This window comes from Sus scrofa, chromosome 8, assembly GCF_054392235.1.
Source record: "Sus scrofa isolate SSC_HxYL_T2T_F1_AM1 chromosome 8, Sscrofa_HxYL_maternal_Yorkshire_Landrace_v2.0, whole genome shotgun sequence".
Lineage (NCBI taxonomy): Eukaryota > Metazoa > Chordata > Mammalia > Artiodactyla > Suidae > Sus > Sus scrofa.
The window spans coordinates 80,857,054-80,878,890 of NC_139390.1; the positions used below are offsets into that span (position 1 = coordinate 80,857,054).

Sequence of the window (21,837 nt, forward strand, 5' to 3'; positions counted from 1 at the left end):
GCTCAGTTAATGTATCACTGAAGACTTCATTGCTATCCCTCTGCTTTTTTTTTTTTTTTTTTTTGGCATTTGTTCAGGATTTTATTCTTTTTTTCCCCCTGTCTTTTGTCTTTTGAGGACCCAACCTGTGGCATATGAAGGTTCCCAGGGTAGGGTTCCAATCGGAGCTGCAGGTGCTGGCCTACACCACAGCCAAAGCAACATGGGATCTGAGCTGCATCTGTGACCTACACCACAGCTCATGGCAACACTGGACCCTTAACCCACTGAGCGAGACCAGGGGTGGAACCTACATCCTCATGGATACTAGTCAGGTTCATTAACCATGGAGCCACAACGGGAATTCCCCCAGGATTTTATTCTTTTAAAAAAATGTATTGTAGTTGATCTACAATGTTGTTAATTTCTGCTACACAGCAAGGTGATCCAGTTATGCATGTTTATATTCTTTTTCCTATTCTTTTCCATTATGGCTTATTACAGGATATTGAATGTAGTTCCCTGTGTTGTACAGTAGGACCTTGTTGTTATCCATCCTATATACACTAGTTTGCACCTGCTAAGCCCAAACTCCCATCCCTCCCCTTACTGCCCCCAGTAGACAGATCTCATCTCTCTGTTCTTCTGACACTTGGCCAAGTTTATTATTGTTTTGAAATCTCTTGACTGACATTCTTGCTCTTTAGACAGAGCAACTACAGGACTAAGATGATAATTAGTTCATTCTCGTGTGGCCCTTTCTTGGAGGAAAGGAAGCTTGTCCAGTTTCTGGAAGACTTCAGGGAATTGATACAGTACAGTGGAAAGAAAGTCAAGGTTTGGGTCTAGCTCTCATTATTTACATAATCACAAAATATCTCAACCTCAGTGCCTGATTTTCCATGTGTGAGTTGTGATTAGGTGTCTAAGGGTTCAGCCCACTAACTCCTGTGGTCCTTATGGTGCTGTGAATGCATTTCAAGACTGGCCTTGGACTTGCTCCTACTGACACCTCATCCCCACCCCAGCCCCCATGGCTAGTGTGAGGCTGCAGGCTGCCTTGGTGTCATTACACACGTGGTTGGAGAGTTCATGCCTGTGGCCCTCCTTATTCGTTGTTATTGCTTCACTTTGCAGCATGGAGAAGGGATTGGTTACTTCAGAGCACACAGAACCCTTTTGTGCTTAGTCAAGTTAGGCTTCAAGATATAGATATCACAGATTATATCAATCTGAAGGCAGATCCACAAAAAGATTAAAATATATAAAACTATGTTCAGGAAAGAAAGCTTTGAGAGGCAAAAATTTTCAGGCGACCAGTTTAAAAAAAAAAAAAGTTTGTTACCTACTTTTGTGTATTTCAAATTCAAAGACGAGAGGGGACAGTATATAGAATTAATTTTATTGAACATGCATGTATATCAAATATAAAATTAGTTGAGCTGACACATCTAGTTAGGTCAAACTCTCTAAGGAGATCATATAAAACAAGATCAGCAACCAGCCTTTCTTATAGGCTTCTCATCTATAACAGATGACTTTTGCCATTGGCATAACTTTGACACTGCTGGAAAGCATTACTGATACCTGACAGTAAGAGTATGAAGTAGCAAGTGGAAAAATAAGAAATATCTCTTTATGCTGGAAAAAAAAAGATTTTTTTTTAAACAACAAATCCATACTTATTTGCTTGTCCTTGGAAAGAAACATATCTTGCAGAACTAAGATTTGGAGTAGCCAACATACCAACACGGGCCACCACCTTCGTTTATTTTTCAGGAATCAACTTTCTGGCATGAAAGAAGTGTCTCCTCCCTGACACCCCAGAGCAGAGTTACTCATGAGTCAAATAGAAAGATGTGGCTAGGAGTTCCCGTCGTGGTGCAGTGGTTAACGAATCTGACTAGGAACCATGAGGTTGCGGGTTCGGTCCCTGCCCTTGCTCAGTGGGTTAACGATCCGGCGTTGCCGTGAGCTGTGGTGTAGGTCGCAGACGCGGCTCGGATCCCGAGTTGCTGTGGCTCTGGCGTAGGCCAGTGGCTACAGCTCCGATTCGACCCCTAGCCTGGGAACCTCCATATGCCGCGAAAGCGGCCCAAGAAAATAGCAAAAAGACAAAAAAAAAAAAAAAAAAAAGAAAGATGTGGCTAAAGTCCTCTGACACCTCCTTGACCTGTTTGCTCTCCGCCCTTACAATTACAGGCCGTTATTTGAGAGGCGGAAGACCATAAACTTGTCTCCTAAGTTGGCCTTGCTGTCTTCCTCCTGACTTTCAGAAGTTACCCCATGGAGATTTGAACCCCAAATCTCCATCACCTGTTCATAAAGTCCAAATCTGGTCACCAGGTGAGACATGCATCACCTGACACTGCCCTCCTTTTCCTGCATCTCCCTAATCACCTGGCCCTGCTCTAGCCTCTGAAACACTTGCATTTGCCCCACTGCTCCAGGCGGTTTCATGCTTCCAGTCACTCAACAGGAAATGAGTGCCAGGGATGGGGGGGGGGGGGCAGTTTTCATGTATTTGCTCATGCTGTCTGCCGTGTGTAGCATGTCCTGCCCCCATGTCTGGGCTTTTGGAAAACACTTCCCATTTTTCAAGCCTCAGTACACTTCCCATAATTTTGGCCTTATCAGTGAAAAAGAACCCCTTCTGTTTCTGTACCTTCGATCAGCTCTACTGCAAAAATCTTAATATGTCCTTCTTGAATTAAAGGATCCAGCATTGCCGCAGCTGTGGCATAGGTCGCAACTGTAGCTTGGATCAAGCCTTAATATGTCCTTCTTGAATTAAAGGATCCAGAATTGCTGCAGTTGCGGCATAGGTCGCAACTGCTGCTCGGATCTGATCCCTGATCTGGGGTGAACTCCATGTGTCAAAGCCAAAAAAAGAAAAAAAATTTTAAGTCCATATATATATACATATATGTTTGTTTGTTTGTTTTTGGCTGCACTCGCAGCATGGGGAAGTTCCTGGGCCAGGGCTAGAACCTGTGCCACAGCAGCAACCTGAGCCAGAGCAATGACAACACCAGATCCTTATCCCACTGAGCCACCAGGGAACTCCTGCTAATATATCCTTCTATGTTGATGAGACCATCAACTTTAAAGGAAATGTCCATGTCTCATTCATCTTCCCATCCCCAACACCTGCAGAGGACCTGACACTTGCATTATTTCATCTTAGCCCCAGCTTGTCACATTAGGCCTTTAGTGAGGTAGGGCAAAGAACAAAATTAGTGACCAAAAGCAGCATCAGATACTATTTGATTACCATTTCACAAGTTAGAATAGAAATGTTGAAATATAAGGGGTTTGCAGGACCATCAGGATGAATCTTAACTAATGATGCCCAGAGAAATTCACGGCTTGGATTTTCTTCCATAACTGCAGTGAAGGGTTCTGTTTCTACTAGCAACTCATCAAACTGAGCTCAACCAAATGAAACCTCTCCTTTGCTCCTAAGAAGTTCAGCAAATTCTAGGGTCGTGGAACATTTAAGAAAGGCTTCCTTCCAGGTCCCTCTTCCCACAAGCAGTATACAATCACCTCTTACTAGTTGTCAGGTACTGCCTCCTTCACACACATTTCTCTGACACTTCAGGAAGTTCCATTTCCTCTACTCCAGTTTTCCCATAGAACTGTGTATACATTAATACAGGTAGTTAAAAAATAATATCAATTCTAGATCATGAAATTGCAACACATCAGTGACTGGCACATAATGAACACGTGAGTGACGAATTGAATTTTGCTTTCAGGATGTAACTGAGTCAAGACTGATTAGGTTAATTCCAAAATTAACCACTTCCTTTGGTGTTTTGTTTTGTTTTTTGCTTTTTAGAGCCACACCTGTAGCATATGGAGGTTCCCAGGCTAGGGGTCTAATTGGAGCTACAGCCTCTGGCCTAGGCCACAGCCACAGTAATGCCAGATCCTTAACCCACAGAGCGAGGCCAGGGATGGAACCCACAACCTCATGGTTCCTAGTCGGATTCATTTCCGCTGAGCCACGATGGGAACTCCCTACTTCCCCTGGCCTTTAATGAGGGATCATGATCTTTGAACACAAATTTAATATCAGACAGTAGTTGTGGCCACCTGCAATACTACGGTCTGCAGAAGAAGGCATTAATTACTTATGAGGACACAGTATTTTTTAAATACATTTATTTAAACAGTTACTACATGGGTAATATACATAAGTGAAAAACCACTAATACAATGGAGTTCTCATAGCGGTTGTTTTTATGGATATACACTTTTTTTTTTTTTTTTTGGCTGAGCCCATGGCAGGTGGAAATTCCTGGGCCAAGGACTGAACCAGTGCCATAGCAACAACCTGAGCCACAGCAGGGACAATGCCAGCTCCTTTTCCCACTGAGCCAGCAGGGAAACTCCCACACTTAGAATAAACTGAAGTGGCTGGAACAGGCCCAAAGAACGCTTTATTCTGTGGTGTTGCCATTTCATGTTTTAATTATTTCAACCATTGAAATGATTAAACATAAAGTTTAATTATTATTAAACTCTAACTGGATTTCTTACAATTAGTGGAGATAAAATACCAGATACACTAAAATCTGCTTTTAAAAAATTTGTTTTGATTGGATCAGTGAGTGACCAACCCTGTTCTCCTTATAACACTCATTATGTGACTCATTATTTGTGATTCTTGATAGTTTATAAAGCACTTTTAATACTTGAAATGCAAGTCTAGCTTGTCGCTTAATTTTTAGAACTTGGCAGTTTTGCAAAAGTACTTGCAAGCTTACTTTAACACTGCAACATCTCGATCTTGATATTAAAAATGACCTCTGTGTGATCAACTTACATGCTTGGTGGTACCAAGACACTTGAAATTTATTTCCAACAGTTGTTTCTTTTGGTTCTATTTGTTTGAGTTTTATATATTGCTGAAGCATCATTCTTTTAAGTATATAACCCATATTGACTTACCAATGAAATGCGAGAAACGTGACTGGAAACCAAATCTCAGGGCTTTTGCAAAACATAGTGTGCATTAGAGTAAGTGCTTTAAAAGATAAACCATCCGATGACATACATGCAAGCTACATCACAGATGCAAGGCATAAGAAAATGGATTCAACATTCTTTCACGTTCACCTCCATCAGTGCTCTATACTGAACGAGTATATATGGATATCTGCATATTCAATTAGCATATACATACCCCAAGTTCCCAAATGACTTCAATTCTAGATTCATTTTCTTTTTAGAATGGTTTAAAATAAGTACGGTGACACATAAAAAGAGAAAGAAAAAAAAGAAGAAGAAGAATGCCAGGCTTCCTAGTAAGTAACACCAAAGCAAATAAAACTATAGCATTAGTAGCTATCTCTGCAGGGCAACACAGATTTCTATAGTTCTGGTCAGTTACTTTATCATTAAACCTTGAACTTTGCCAGTGTTGTTGGAAGTAATGAAATTATTCTTGACTTATGGGAAATGATATATGATACATGAAAAAAAGTGTGATTTGGGGGGCCAATCATCAAACATGTTTTCATCTGAATAAGGGAAATTCTTTGAGTTTAATATACATTTTTTTCAGTGAAACAGCATAAATATACAATAAAATTAGGGATCCCATCCAATAAATTTTCCAGTCTTCACATTCAGGCTTGACAGAGAAGGGCAATGATTACAGGAGAAAAAACAAAAAAAACAAAAAACAAAAAAAAACAACGAAAAAAACCCCCCACAATCTCCTGTGGCCACCATCTCAGGGGCTGGTTTCCTTGCAAGGATGAATTCTACCACAGGTTGTCCTATTTCCAAGAAGGACCCAGGGCTGTGACATGCAACTGCCTGAGAACCTTCAGAAAGCTCTTGCTCTTGGGCTTACACGGTAAGCACTTGGCGTGATTCTTAATCACATTTTTATCCAGAACACAGTGTTACAGGTCAGATTATTTTCTGACGATGCTTATACTGATTTGTGCTCTATAAATACGAACCTATCTACACATAGAACACACACACTGACACGGGGGTAGAAAGTTAGCCAGCCATCCATAAGCAGAATGGAATAAAAATTGCAGGAAGAGTAGTATAGGGGGCCAAGCCCAGACAGACTATGGACGCCAATCCCAAGACTGCCGAAGCAAGAACACTTCTCTGATCGCGAATAATTATCTTCACATTCTCACAAAACTGAAAAACAAAATTTAAGAATATTAGAAAAGGTGGCTAAGAATCTAAAACTCACATATACCAAACAGTAGCACACAACTGTCCCAGCTATATTCTATTTCCTGGGAGAACCAGAATTTCTCTCACAACGTAGGAAAGAATTTAAGATGTTAATAGTTCAGTCTCTTGATTCCACATCCCACAGGAGCTGAAATGATGCTTCAGGCAACTAGGTCAATACCGGTGATTGCCTTTGTAAACACAGAACATTTATAGAAAACTACAGAGACTGTAACCACATACAAGTTATTCAGGATTAAATGTTAAAAATAATCTTAAGCTGCCTCTCAATAATAATAACGTTCTGGTCAGATGAGCAAAGGGATCTGTAGTCTTGAGCAAATAGAAATTAGCCTATCATTACTGGTGAATTCAGTTCCTAAAGCTCACCGTTCGAAAATTTGATGATAATTTTTGTTTGTTTGTTTTTTGTTTTTTGCTGCTTTTTAGGGTCACACCTGCATTATATGTAAGTTGCCAGGCAAGGGGTCAAATCGGAGCTACCTACACCACAGCTCACGGCAGCACCAGATCCTTAACCCACTGAGTGAGGCCAGGGATGGAACCTGCATCCTCATGGATACTAGTCAGAGTCATTCCACTGAGCCACTATGAGAAGTCCAAATTAAATAAAATTAAAACTCCCTTTTAATTAAAGTATAGTTGACTTACAATGCTGTGTCAATTGCTATACAGAAAAGTGACTCAGTCATCATATATATATACATTCTTTTTTATTATTATTATTATGGTCTAACCCAGGAGATCAGATATAGTTCCTTGTAATTTGGTGTATTTTTGATGATAATTTCCTTATAAGTCTCAAAATCTAAAGGCATAGAAAGTCTAATTTTGTTGTCATATCCCATTCCCTACTAAAATAGATTAAATTCATGATCAGTTAATTATGTGACAGAAAACTGGCTGCTAGAAATAAAGATAATTTAAACATGATCCTTATCCCTGAGGACTGCATTCTTCTACTATTTGTATTTTTTTTCTTAGAAAACTGATTTGTCTCAGAAGTAATGACCTATGTCTGAGTCCTGGTTCACCTCCTCATCATTTACTGTGTCCAGAAAACCCTCTTCTCCTCCATGGGAATACTGAGGCTGTTGTGAGAATTCAATGAGATCTTTTTTGCAAAGGTACTCTCTGTATTCATCTGTATGTTTATTTATTTATTAATTATTTTTAGGGCCGCTCCTGCAGCATATGGAGGTTCCCAGGCTAGGGGGTGAATCGGAGCTGCAACTGCCGGCCTATACCGCAGCCACAGCATCACCAGATCTGAGCCACGTCTGTGACTTACACCACAGCTCACAGCAACGATTGATCCTTAACCCACTGAGGGAGGGCAGGAATCAAACCCACATCCTCATGGATACTAGTTGGGTTCATTTCCACTGTACCACTGCACTCCTGTATGCTGTATAAATTTAAGTCTTATAACCATTATTATTACTGCTAGGTCTGTTGACAGTTTTCTCTACCTCATCATTGTCAGGGCAGAATTTAGCAATTAATTGCTCCATTTTGCTATGAGTTTTCCTACTCATATGGTTTTGAGCTCCTTTTTTGCACATGATATTGTATATGATTTTAGGGTCGGTCTCCGTGGTGGTCTATTTAACACTGGACATCAAGGTTTCCAAATTCTTAATGCATAGAACACACACACAAGTCCAACATATTTTAATACACTACTGTCAGGCTGTCTCTGCCCATAGTTGCATACAGTATCTCAACAAATCTGAAATTTCCTGTTGGTAATCAGATGTCTTTTTCATATGTCAAACGTATGATTTGTTTCTTTTTACTAAACTAACAAGACATCAAGTAACAAAGACACAGTTCTAAAATGATGAAGATCAAACTGAATGAAGTTTTCCAGGCAATGAGAAAAGCTACTTGGCAAAAAATGGGAAGACAGACATTAGGGTAAATGAGAACGTTGTCTTTTTTATCTTTTCCCTAATAATTTTTAATCAATGCTGAGAGAATCATTGTGAACTCTCTTTCCCCCAAAAGAAGATTTTCCCCAAGAAGCATCTCATTTCTCATGTCCAATTCTTGTTCATTCGGCTGTCAGTCCAGGAGTCATCTTTGGTGGCACTCGATGGTAGGAAATGTCCTATATTTCTATGTGTTAAGAAGCCTGTAGAGGCCCTTTTGAGCACTGAATCTTCAGAAAGTAAAAGAAGTATGTGACAAGTAACTATAGCCCCAATCTCTTGAGATAGAATATGATGGAGGATAATGTGAGAAAAATAATGTATATATATATATATATATATATATGTATGACTGGGTCACTTTGCTGTACAGCAGAAATTGACACAACACTGTAAATCAATCATATTTTAAACAAAAAAAATTTTTAAAGAAAGGACATCCCTTCATTTTGCCAATGAAAAGCAATGTCAGCAAAGAAAAAAGGGATAAGGAATAATAACAGTTACCAATTAAAGGGCTTTCTCGTTTTCAGGGAACACTGAAATTGTTAACCGTAATATAAAATAGTTTCATTGTCTAATTTCTAAACTTGTTCAAGAGAGCATCACTACAAAGACAAGACAACAGAGAGATTCTCTTCCAGTTCATTTTCACACTCATGGTTGTGTTTTCGTGAGGGAACGTGCTCTTGAGAGTGTTTATAAACTCAAGTTTAGCTAGGAGACAACTTTGCAATTCTCACGTCAAGAATTGCTGGGGATCTCAGCAATTAGTCCCAGAATCAAGTCCTTCCTTATGTTTCTGCAAAATAGAAACCAGTCCTCCTTCAGTATTAATGGCCTACTTCTCTCAGGGCATATTCAAAAACAGTCCTTAGAATCAGAAAATTTGGGATGGGGATATTTTTTTTTCCACGGGAAATCTACTCTGTGGCCAAACTGTTTATTAGACCATTCAAAGCCAAGACAAAACCTCTGTTTCACAAGAGGTGCTATGCAGCGACAGCAATTAAAACATTTCTCTACTTCTGTAAAACTTGTACCAAGTTTCCAAAGATGAAAAAACTACTCAAACTCCTTATTTATGCAGATTAAATACTTTACTACCTTAAAAACACTTGTTCTTTTTTTTTTTTTTTTTTTGGTGGCAATGTATAATACAGTGCTATATGTGTTCTATGAAAAGGTAACTCCTAATTACAGGGTAGAAATACTGTTTTTCCTTAGAGAAATGATTTGCTTTGGTCCTAAGTAAATCTGACGTGTTTCCTTTCGCACTTTTGGAGCCAGTGTTTGTAAATGTGGTGAAGTTCATTTCTTAACAGGCCTGGACTGGAGCTGTGAGTCCTGAAACACCGCACAGGGCTCTAACTGTATTTTTACTTTCCTTAGAAAAGAATTCCTAGATTGAGTCTGGTGTGGCTTTATAAATCATCTATTAAGGAATTTTATACACTAATGTATATGCGCTATACTTTGAGGTTCTGCCACCAAGGACAGAAAGCTTTTCCCCTATGGAAAAATACTGGTCAAAAAATTAAGAGTGGAGCGCAAAAAAAAAAAAAAAATTGGCTAAATGGACTCAAGATTCTTTAGGTTCCAAAATATCAACATGCAGAGTAAAATCTGAAGCTGCTTCTGAGATTGCCCAGGTTTTCCTGTGCAAAGTGCAAACAATACCTCTTTAGCAACTGCAGAAAAGGCTGAGAAGCCTTCCAATTGCAAATGAAGATGCAGGCATGGGTGTTATCTTTACAAATGAAGTGATTTCAAAAGGAAATAAAAATCAACTTTTTCTTTTGCACGTGTAGCTAATTTAATCATCTTAAATTCTACATGTCCCCCCCCCATTTTAAAAGTACCCATAAAAATTACCTTCCAACATTTAATGGCTCTTCTTTGAAAACCAATGGTTTTGATCTCTGGGGAATGCACAATCTAACCCACCTGTGGGGCTAGTGAATGGGGAATGCTTAACAATGAGGAAGTCTAGAGGCGGATTAAAGCCAACACTGAAAGAATTCGGAATACCAAGAAAAAAGACTTCTCTGAAACCCAGCCACAGGAATAAGGGATCTACCCTTCTTAACGGGAATTTTGGTAGTTTATATTAAGCAAAAGGAATTCGCTCTCTGCAGCTTATAGAGGGGGGAAACTGCATGCTTCCTTATTTTAAAGACACAGCAATTTGTACTACCCAGTGTTAACGGATTAAATATAAACTCTGGACATCTTCCTTCCAACTGCGATTGGGGCTAAAGCTGCAAGCACATGGCGACAGATTTTCTGCAACCCTCCCAGTCCCCTGCCCTTTGTCATTTCAACAATGCCTGATGACTAGTGCGGCAAGAACTGGGCAGCTGTGTGGCATTGCTGGCAGCGGTTCTCTTTCACTGTGCAGGTCGGGACATCCTGCCAAGCACACTGCCATTTACGTGTTGACCTGAACTCTCAGAGGAACACCGGAGGGTTCCTTCACGAAATCTGGAACGGATTCCCTGCTCCCGGGGGAGAGGCAAGGTTAGGGATGAGAGGGGGCGTCGTACCTTGTCTGCCTGGGGACTGATGGCGGTGCCGAACCGGCAGTAGGTCACGAAGTGCTCACAGTTGTTCCAGAGCAGGCTGTAGGAAGACAAGCCCAGCTGCTTCTCCGCCCTCCGCGCCACCTCTTCGTTGAGCAGCGCCTTCTTCTTGAGGGACCGGTCCAGGTGATTGACCAGGATGTCGGCTCCGTAGGCGAAGTCCTCCACCGTGTCCACGCGGATGCTGGCCACCCTACAAATGACGCCCAGGATGAGTCGCTTGTTGGAGACCACCTTCTGCGTGAGCTCCTTGTCGTCGGTCAGGGCCAATAGGATGTCGGGCATCATGTGGGCGACGCGGTTGTCGCCCAGGTAGATGCCATAGTGCGTCAGGTGGGTCCGAGGTACCTCCAGCACGTCGCCGCGGAGGTAAGAGCTGATCTCGTAGAAAGTGTTCCTCGTCTTGTCTTCGCCCGGGGCGCCCGAACTGAAGAGCCTGAAGTTGGAGATGAGGAGCAGCTTCTCCAGCACTAGGGACACCGCCTCCAGCATTGGATTCTTCATCCTGAAGGGGAAGAATAGAGAGTCTGGGGGCACCGCCACCACTCGGGCACAGGCCGTGCGGGGCAGGGTGAGCTGGCCAGACAGGGCGCTGCGCTGCTCAGCTGCTCACCTGCCGGCCGGCCGCCGGGTGCCACGGGGCAAGGCGGCTGCGGAGGAGGGGAGCGAGCGGGCGGGAGAATGGTTGCGGGAGAAGCCTGGAGATCTGCTCAGCCGAACCGCACTGTGAACTGGGGACTGAGGAGGAAGAGGGCCTGGCAGCTGACGACCAAGGGGACAGCAGGGCCCACGCTCCCAGCAGCAGGCGGGGACGCGCACCTGGAGGCCGTGCCGGGGCGCAGGGCCGCGCGCGGTTCTCTGCGCTGAGCCTTAACGGAGGCCTTTTATCACCGTCGAGGGGGCGGGGCCGAACGCCGTCACAGACCCAGCGAGAGCGCTGATTGGGCGCCGGCGACAGGGCTGCTCGCAGCGGGGTCGCGCAGGACCTCAGTCTCTTTGGAAGCTGCAGGCAACCCCTGGGCTTCGGGGTTCCGCACTATGACGGCTTCCAGACTCTCTTGCACGGGGTTCCGCTCTATGACGGCTTCCAGACTCTTTTGCACGGGGGACCTTAGTACTTCCCGCCTTTAAGCGGTCTTTTTCGGAGCGTAGAGGCCGAGGTGTGGCCGCACACAAGACCCTGCACCTGTCTCGACCCAGGCGCGTTCGGGGCACGAGGGGGACGTTTTGGGTTCCCCTCGGGCAAGATTTCTGAGCAGAACCACCTTTCTCTAAAGGGTTGGATACTCGGAGATCCCGGCTTCCTAAAATATTTGCGTTTACTCTGAGAAGAGTGCGCGCCTCGAATGCCTTAGACTACGTCCTTAGACTCCGTAGAGACGCGGTCCCGCTCCCCGCGCTTCCTCCTCCCCTTTAAATGCCGCAAATGCCCCTTTGGGCTGGCGCGCGGGTGGGGAGGGGACCCCCCACACACACCCGGCGATCGGAACCCGAGGCGCCTACGCGCGCCGAGGCACCAGTGACCGTTGAGCGCACGGCTCCCAACGGTCAGTGAGTAAAACGGCGAAGCGCCCAACGTCCTCCTGGAAAGCCGGATTAATATCAAGTTTTTTTCTCCGGCTTCCAAGTCACAGGGATCCAGCTTCGGTTCACCCACGGAAACTTTGCCGCTCTCTTTTAAAGCGCAACCCCTGGAGATGACCGAAAAAGGAAGAAGGCGCTGCGTTGGTTGCGGACGAGGCGGTCCTTCGGCTCCCCCGGGGGAAGAGCTGCGGGCGCGGCGACCGTGCCAGGCTCAGCTCGCAGGGTTCCGGCCCAGCGCGGAGTTCTGTGACGAAGCATTATGTAAATGCTTGAATTCCTAGGACAAAGGCCACAATGGAGAGCCTTGGCTGGCTCCACAAAGCCGCCCAGTGCAGGACCAATAGGTTTCGTCCGCGAGCTGATTCTCCGCCCGCCCGGAGGAGGAGGCTCCCTGTGGGTGATGGATGAAGGGACATTCATCTTACCTGTAAGATGTAGGGGACCCCATGGAGACCAGACGGGAAGGAGGCCGGCTCCGCATTATCCTGCGGGGCTGGCCTTTGCCCCCACTCCGTCTGCCATCAGTGTTCAGTCCCAGTCGCCCCAATTGCTGGTGACTTTTGTTCATTTCACAAAACGACTTCGAATCCCATTATAGTCCCAGCAAAGAGAAGAAAGCTCCATTTCCTGATGAAGAATCGAAAGAGGAAAGTGGGGAAGAGGAGAGAGGCCGTGGACGTGGAAATTTTAAGACATTTATATCCCCGGTCCTACTCTCAAATTTAAAGAAAAGCTCACTTAGCGAGTAGCAAAATTAATCACACTCCTCCGCAAGTAGACCTCTGTTAGCGTCTGGCCGCACATCAGCTCAGACGCGGAACTGAACCTCGGGGCAGTCCGGGGACACTTTTAGAAGTCTGATCCAGACCTTGGCATGCACGGTAACTGTATGGTACCGACGTCGGACATTTAGGCTCTGGTCGCGCTGATCTGGCCCAGTTCTGGGAAAGTCTGGAACCCGGGGCCTCCAGGGTCTGGAGCCAAAAGGCCTGGGGAGATCAAAGAGGACTTGGTAATTAGCGGTTTCCGTCTCTAGTGGTCACTAACCCGGCTTATAACGCTAAAACCAGCCGTCTGCACCCGGCAAATTTGCAGGAGACAAAAGCATGAAGAGCTGCCTCGCGGCTCCAGAGAACTCATTTTAGAGCAAAAAAAAAAAAGAAAAAAGGGAGGGGTCTCTACGGACCCACTTCCAATAGCTGAATCTGACCTGCTGCAGAGACCCCCTTGCTCCCCAGTTGAACGAAAGGCGGCTGCATTCAGCAAGTTCTGCCTTAAAAGTAGAGAGGCAGGAAGCGTGGAGATTATCTGCCTTTGATTTTTCTTGCTTTGCCGGTGGGGTTCTTTTTTTGGCTGCTGCCTCAGAAAAGGGAGTCACTTAAAAGAGATGAGATTAACATGATCACGAATTGGAGTACTTTGCTCAAGATGTAGGCATTCCGCTGGCTTGGGAAATGAACTGGTAGTGGGGAGCATTCATAGTTTCTTGAAGGTTATTTTTGCCTGGGTCAACTCCCGATTTTTAAGCCAGAACATTATACCCTTAAATACACTTATTTTTTCAATGAAAATTGTCCCAAAGCATTTCTATTCACGGAACTCCAAAGAATGGAACATCTTCAACTGTCCATTTCTGAGGTTTCCCCAGACCTCATTGGAATGGGGGTGGTTAGGGAGGATTAGGCTGCTTTTCACCTAAGAAAAAAACAGTATCCAATGAGCTCTCCCAGGCTGAATTGTCTGCCCTTTCTTCCCCAGTTCTTCAACAATCATGGAAAACCTGCAAACAGGTACTTCTCAACGTTCTCAGGGTTGCATATAAGCATTTCTGTGGCTGAACCATCATTTTCCTGGTGTGGCTCCCTATAGAGGCACACTTCATAAAAAATAAGTATTTACACTAACAGGCTTGCATTCCCGCTTGTACTTTCCTGCCTGAACAATCTGAGCCAAACTAAGTGAAGGTGATGGCTGTTAGAAGGAGAGGCCCAAGAGACTGCCAACATCAGAACATCCTCCTTCCTAAACCAGAGGTGTGCATCGCTAGAGAGACTCTGTCCTGCTAGAGACCCCCTTGCGCCCCAGTTGCTCCCAGATGGGAGATCACACTGGGATGAGTGAGTCACCAGGTCTGGTGAAGGGATTCTGAAAGAGTCCTGGCCTCCCCAGGTCAACACATGGTCACTGAACTGTCCATCCTCTCCTGGGCCACCATTTCCTACCTTTCCACAGAAAGTCAGGTTGGAAGACAGCCACAGCATCAGGTCAGTCCCAGGCCCCTTTCCCCCAGGGATGCAGGCCAAGATTTCCCTGGGTTTTTAAGCAAAGGAGGCTGAAATCAAGCTGAAAGAGCCCACCTCACTTGCAGGCTTCACCTTTGAGCTCTGGATCCATTGCAGGTCCCAGGAGTTTCTGTTCTCAGGGAGAGGTGGCAGAATCCTGCAGAAGCCTGGAAGCCAAATGGATTTTCTATGGACAGGCTCCTGAACCCTCAGAAGTCTTTGGAGTGGAGGTTAAGATCGCAACACTGCAGGCGCGTGATGCGCTGGGCCCTTTCTCACTTCATCCTCATAACCCTACGAGGTGTCAGCTCCATGGTACACAGGAAGAAATTGAGGTTATAAACTCTGGACAAGTATTAATGTGGATAAAGGCTGAACCATGTTCTTTGCTCCCAGGTCCATCACTGCGTGGGAAGGGCTGACCCCTCCCGTCAGTTCCTCCATCTGTATCCATTCATTTACTGAGTACCTGCAATGTCCCAGGTGCTGTACCCAGTCCTGGAGGTTCAGTGAAATACTCAAGCCTAAACGTAGATCCCACAGCTTTTCTTTTTAGTTGGGACTTCATTTCCCTTCATCCTGAGTGCCGCAGATGCCAATTTTACTGCCATAGAGAAAGGTCTGGTTGAGGTTCTGGTTAATAGCATACCGTCACCAGAAAGGCCCTGGAACTGGTGTGGCTGGTAGTCCTATACCCTCCTTAGACCCAGGAATAGGAGGGGGGTTGGTGTTGGGTAACTTGCCCCAGGGCACAGAGTCAGAAGCAGAACCTAAGTGCAGTGTCTCAGGCTCCTTACAGTCTTAGGTCTTAGACCTTCTTTTCGCCAAAGCCTGATAAATCTGGCTTTCTTTTCCTTTCTTTGTGGCCATGCCCATGGCCTTTGGAAGTTCCTGAGCCAGGGGTCAAACCAGCACCACCGTGCAGTGACTACGTCAGACCATTAACAAAGAGGCTGCTAGGGAACTCCAACATCTGGCTTTCTAAACTTCATGTTTTTGAAATCTGCTCCTCCTCTAGGGTTATTTTGTTGTTCTTAGATTTTTTCGATTATTAAATCATTGGACACATACATAATGACAACTGTGACACTTGTTTCTCTTCTGAACTAGCTACCATCTACCTTCAGTTCCTTTACACATGCTTGGCTCTGGCCCCGGGGACAAAGACAGAGGCCCTAACTAGCTGACTACCCAGAGACAGTGAGAATAAAGGCTTTTGAGAACTTCCCTCTGGAGGCAGAGGAAAAAGAGCAGACACCTTTTCATGGATCCTCCTAATCCAGAGCTCCCTGGAGTGTTTTCTGACAGGAATCCATTACCTCCTGGGAGAAAGAGTTCCCCAGCTTCCTTTCTGGTTTGCTAGCATCTTATTATGAGACTCTCAATCCTGCCTAGCGTCTTTAGAAAGATAAAGGCAGCAGCTCCAGCCAGACAGAATTTAGTTGGTTGTTTGGTTTGGTTTTTGTTGGTTTTGGACAACTATAAAATAAGAACATTGAGCAAAACAAGGCACTTACATTTAAAATATTTTAAGACTTATGACCCAAATGAATATCTTATTATAAATTGACAAGTTGAGGCAGCTCTGAGGTAGATGAAGGAGGCAGAAATCCTGAGCATGAGGCTTATGTGTTGCCATTTACAGCTAAATGAACTCAGATCATTTGCCACCTATGAGCCTCAATTACATCTCTCTAAACTGGGGATAATATTTCAGAAGGCAGTTTTGAGGATCAAACAATCAAATACTTGCAGTGCCGTGAGAGAGTTCATAAAGCATCATCTCTGATATCACCTGTACTATTCAGCAGGGAAACTGAGGAAGGCAGAGGTGTTCTTCCCTTTCTGCCCCGAAAGACACAGTCATCCAACAGTACACAGTAGACAACAGACAGGTTTTTAATCACAGGCCCTCCCACATCTCAGCACAGAGCCACAAGACTGAGCAGAAAGAAGTCACGTGTTTCGAGGTGAGTGCAATGGGCAGAGAGAGCCCTGCTCCTCCCACTGCCCACTGCCAATGCCAAGAAGTCCTTTGTAATTCATAAGACAAAGATAAAAGCTTACCTTTTGAAAGTGCCTCTCACAAGATACAAACAAAAACCCAAATGTCCATTGTAGAAATAAAATGACATAATACCAAGACATGACTAAAATTTTTGAGAGGCTCACATAAAGCACAAATCACTTTAAAATACAAATAATAGAGGTTCCTGTTGTGGTGCCTCTCTGCAATGCCACAACGCAGGTTCAATCCCTGGTCCAGCACGATGAGTTAAAGGATCTGGCTCTGCTGGGGCTGTGGTGTAAGTCACAGCTGTACAGCTTCGGATCTGATCCCTGGCCTGGGAACTCCATATGCCACTGGGGACCCAATAAATAAATAAATAGGAGCTCCCATTGTGGCACAGCAGAAACGAATGCTGCTACGAACCATGAAGTTTCAGGTTCAATCCCTAGCCTCGCTCGGTGGGTTAAGGATCTGGCATTGCCATGAGCTGTGGTGTAGGCTGCAGATGCGGCTCGGATCTGGCATTGCTGTGGCTGTGGTATAGGCCAGCAGCTGTAGCTCTGATTGGACCCCTAGCCTGGAAACCTCCATATGCCATGGGAGCAGCCCTAAAAAAAAGTAAAAATAAAAAATAAATAGATAAATAAAATACAACTAACAAATGGCAAGCTGTTACTTTTTAATAACTTGAGCAGATAGCAACCACCTTACAAATTGATCTTTTGATTCTAATTTACCATTATGAGGCAAGGATAAGGATGGATATTGGGTGACCCAGGTTTGTTAACAGGCAAATGTGATAATAATAACCTTTGGCTGCCTACTCAAAAGACAACTACCGTACCACTGTATTTATATAGGAACTATAGAGAGAAATCAGATACCGTTATGCCCCAAACAGGACAGCACCGGCCATTACTAGTAATGCTAAGTACCAGGAAGATGGATGGATGCCACATCATTCATTATATTTCAAAAATCCTTTCCAAATACATAGACATCCTAAGCGTAAAAATGGCAGGTAACTGAATGTAGAACTTTCTCTTTTTTTTAATGAGATTTTAATTTTAATTTTTACATTTATTTGTTATGGACATAAAATTGATTTACAATGTTGTGTTAATTTCTGCCATACAACAAAGTGATTCAGTTATACATATGTATATACACTATTTTTTAAAATATTCTTTTCCAGAGTTCCCCTTGTGGTGCAGTGGAAACAAATCCAACTAGTATCCATGTGGATGCTGGTTCAATCCCTGGCCTTGTTCAGTGGGTTGGGGATCCAGCGTTGCCGTGAGCTGTGGCGTAGGTCACAGATGCGGCTCAGATCCCATGTTGCTATGGCTGTGGTGTAGACCAGCAGCCGTAGCTCCAATTTGACCCCTAGTCTGGGAACTTCCATATGCCTCGGGGGCAGCCCTAAAAAGCAAAAAAAAATTATTTTCCATTATGGTTTATCACAGGATATTGAATATAATTCCCTATGATAGACAGTAGGATTTTGTTGTTTATCCATTCTCTGTATAATAACTTAATCCAATGCAGAACTTTCTTAACATTGGTCTTAGCCTCAGCTGTTCACGTCTGATGGTTTGCGAGGTTGCTGAGACTTCTAGAACCGCATCTGTAAAGTAACTGAGCTGGATTAGAATGAGACGCTTTCTCAACCCCTCCAAGTGTGGATGGTCCATGGGCCTATGAAAATCAAATTACTCAGGCCCTTCAGAGAGTATGGGCTGTTGTTCATGGTGAATTTTCACAGGGAGTAATTACCAGAAAAAAAGAAGATAAATCACTGTCCAGTACTTAGAAAATCTAAGTCGTATTCACAATAAGTGCTTTAAAAAGTGCAATGCCTCATTGAGTTAAAAAAAAAAAAATAAGAAAGAAATCACTCCAGCGAAGCAGTAACTGCAAAGGGAGGAGAGAAGAGACAGAGCAGGTGTTTGGCAGCAGTTGCTGCTGGAAATCAATGGCTCTTTTGATAACATATGTTCAAGCACAAAAATTTTAATATCAGCACACTTTCATCAATATTTTGTAGAGATTTGAAAACAATAACCTGTCTTTAATTTCTAAAGTTAATTTGAAAGGGGAGTTCCCACTGTGGCTCAGCAGATTACAAGCCTGACTAGTATCCATGAGGATGCAGGTTTGATCCCTGGCCTCGCTCAATGGGTTAAGGATCCAGCATTGCCGTGAGCTGTGGTGTATGTTGCAGACACGGCTCTGGTCTGGTGTTGCTGTGGCTGTGGTGTAGGCCAGCAGCTGTAGCTCCGATTCCACCCCTAGCCTGGGAACCTCCATATGCCACAGGTACGGCCCTAAAAAGCAATAAGTTAATAAATAAAGTTCATCCGAAGGGAAGTGAGTGTATTATTCTGGTATTTTTGTAATTGTATTTACTCTTACCCACCCCATGCTAAAAGAAAATTCAGTGTCATTTGGCTGAAGCTGATTCATGCCTACATAGCTCAAGCAGCTATAAAAAAAGGGAAACTGGATTCTAAATTGTCTCACACTGTTTAACTGGGAGAACTCCAAATGGGCAGCTCTCTCCTTAAGAACCAGGCTGCCTGTGTTCTCCAGTGTAGGCCCAAAACTTTGTGCTTGAATTTCGGTCACTTATCTTTACTCTGGTTTGCCCTCTGCAATGACTTGCATTTCGGTTGGATTACATCAAGTTACTTTCATTTCATTTACACACAGACTTTACCTGTAAAGAATGTGAGTGGAGCAGAAATCGGATCACACAGAATTAATAAGGAAAATAAATTCGATATTTTTTTAAAGCTGAATTAAACATCTGGGAAATTGTTTTCATCCACATAGGAGTTTAAACCAGAAATCTTTATAATTTTTTTATTTTTATTTTTTATTTTTCTTTCACTATTTTGTTTTCTTTTTTAGTTGAACTACAATTAATTGAAGTTGATCTACAATGTTGTGTTAATTTCTGCTGTACAGCAAAGTGATTCAGTTATACATATATATATACACATATATATTTTAAAATACATATATATTTTTAAAAATACATAACATATATATATATATGTTAACATTCTTTTCCACTGTGGTATATCATAGGGTATTGAATATAGTTCCTTGTGCAATAGTAGGACCTTGTTGTTTATCAGAAATCAGTGTGATTTTTTTTTAATCTTTTTAATCTTTTTTAGGGCTGTATCCACAGCATATGGGATTTCCCAGGCTACGGGGTCAAATTGGAGCTACAACTGCCAGCCTACACCCCAGCCACAACAACATGGGATCCAAGCTGCATCTGCGACCTGCACCTCAGCTCACAGCAAAGCCAGATCCTTAACCCACTGAGCGAGGCTAGGGATCGAACTCATGTCCTCATGGATACTAGTCGAGTTTGTTACCACTGAGCCACGACGGGAACTCCCAGAAATTACTGTAATTTTAGTATTCAAGTTTACCTTTTGAAAAGAATAAACCAGGATATCTGCCCTTTGGTCATAATTATTTCATGTTCTAACATGTGCATTTTACACTTTCTCTTTACCGTCTTCTTCCTTTGGCCTCTCTAACTCCTAAAGAGGTGGTTCAGATGTTTTTTGTGGTGGCCTCCAAGATCGACCTATTTCCACTGGAGGCCAGATGGCACCCAGCAAATCAGAGTCCCGAATGCGTTCTAGAACCTAGGAACATGGGCTCACAGCCTGAATGAAAGTGGGCTCAGGGCTCTTAGATGGCTCTTATCCTCTGGGACTCACCTCCCTTGGAAGAATAAGTAAGCAGACCTACCGGGCCAGACTCAGCAACGCGGGAGCCAGTGGAGGGCCATCCTGGCACCTGGCGTAGAGGTTTAGCCAGAGGTAGAGTCCTCAGCCTCAGTTTCCTACACTCAGTCCTGTATCACCAAGAATGTGGTCACAACCCACTTTATGATTCTAAGTAAACTGGTCAGGTATCCACTGCCTCCCCATGATGACTCTCCTTGTCTCATCGCCTCCTGAACCTTCTGGAATTCAGTGTAGCAACAGCTCCAGACAGTCATCCTGTACGCCTCACTACCAAGTCAAGCATACGATGACAAAATCCAAACGCTCCCTCTCTGTTTCCTTAAACTGTGGTTCCCCCCGCATTTGTGCTGACTTTGTTGAAAGGGACCAGAGTTTCTTAGATGTCAGCACAAATGCAGGAGCTGTACCATTTGGCTTTCAGATTACAATTTCTGGGTCTTGTGAGGCTTAATTATAATTTAGCCAAGTCTTTTGCTTTATAAATTAAATGGGAGAAATCTTAACAGATTAAATGTGAAGATTTTTCTCTACTTATTTAATCCTCCAATGTAGAATATCTAGCAGATTTTTTTTCAGAATACAATATTAAGGAAGAATTACTTTTCAAAGAGTGACTATTGATATTGTTAAAAAAAAAGACTATTGTGAAGAAGTTATTTTAATAGTGTGCTTGATGAAAAATGTGACTATCCATTATCCTTGATTAAAGCTGTATTCATCAATGTTCCATGTTCATGGTGGGCGTTCAACAAAAACTCCCACTTATAATTTTATCTTAACAATAGTATTTAAAATTTTAATTATAAGTTAAACTTATTTGGATTAGTTAAGAATCCTAGATATATTGAATAATATTTCAAAATTATTGCCACATTTAAGATTGTATTGGGAGTTCCCTTCATGGCTCAGCAGTTAACGAACCTGACTAGGATCCATGAGGACACAGTTTCAATCCCTGGCCTCCCTCGGTGGTTAAGGATCCAGCATTGCCGTGAGCTATGGTGTAGGTGGCAGTTGTGGATCCCCCGTTGCTGTGGCTGTGGTATAGGCCAGCAGCTGCAGCTCCAATTCCACCCTTAGCCTGGGAACTTCCATATGCCTTGGGTGTAGCCCTAAAAAGCAAAAGCAAAAAAAAAAAAAAGATTGTATTGCCTTGGGTAGAGTCATCTTTTTGAGGGACTTTCAAAGTCCCTTTGACTCTAAAATTCCACACTTTTTGAGAAAGACAAAAATAATACATTTTAATATTTTACCACTAGCCAAATGTCAAATTTATAAACCAAGGCATACTATAATAAAATATTAGCATAATTTACATTTTATTTAACTTCTATTTTAATTCGTTATTTCTTTGGCCAGGCCCAAGGCAAGCAGAAGTTCCTGGACCAGGCATCGAACCCACACCACAGCAGTGACCTGAGCCACAGCAGCGACGATGCCAGATCCTTAACC

At 43.4% G+C, this 21,837-nt stretch overlaps 1 protein-coding gene across 3 annotated transcripts; it reads right to left on the bottom strand.

Annotated features, from left to right (window-relative positions):
- Window positions 1-1,360: 1,360 nt before the first annotated feature.
- On the bottom strand, window positions 1,361-20,625 carry LRAT (lecithin retinol acyltransferase). 3 transcript variants are annotated; one of them, XM_005666790.4, is made up of 3 exons: window positions 11,552-11,592; window positions 10,697-11,237; window positions 1,361-6,156 (listed from the first exon to the last, which is right to left on the bottom strand). In XM_005666790.4, exons 2-3 carry the CDS (start codon window positions 11,234-11,236, stop codon window positions 6,004-6,006), a joined length of 693 nt encoding a protein of 230 aa, XP_005666847.1. In that variant the 5' UTR covers window position 11,237; window positions 11,552-11,592; the 3' UTR covers window positions 1,361-6,003.
- Between the last annotated feature and the right edge of the window lie 1,212 nt (window positions 20,626-21,837).

What these genes read in the sequence shown, in the direction of transcription:
- LRAT (XM_005666790.4), bottom strand. Translation starts at nt 11,236, where the DNA reads ATGAAGAATCCAATGCTGGAGGCGGTGTCCCTAGTGCTGGAGAAGCTG. An exon ending in TCAGTCCCCAGGCAGACAAG is followed by an intron (nt 6,157 to 10,696) that starts GTACGACGCCCC and finishes TTTGTTTTTCAG; the next exon opens with TTTTGTGAGAATGTGAAGAT.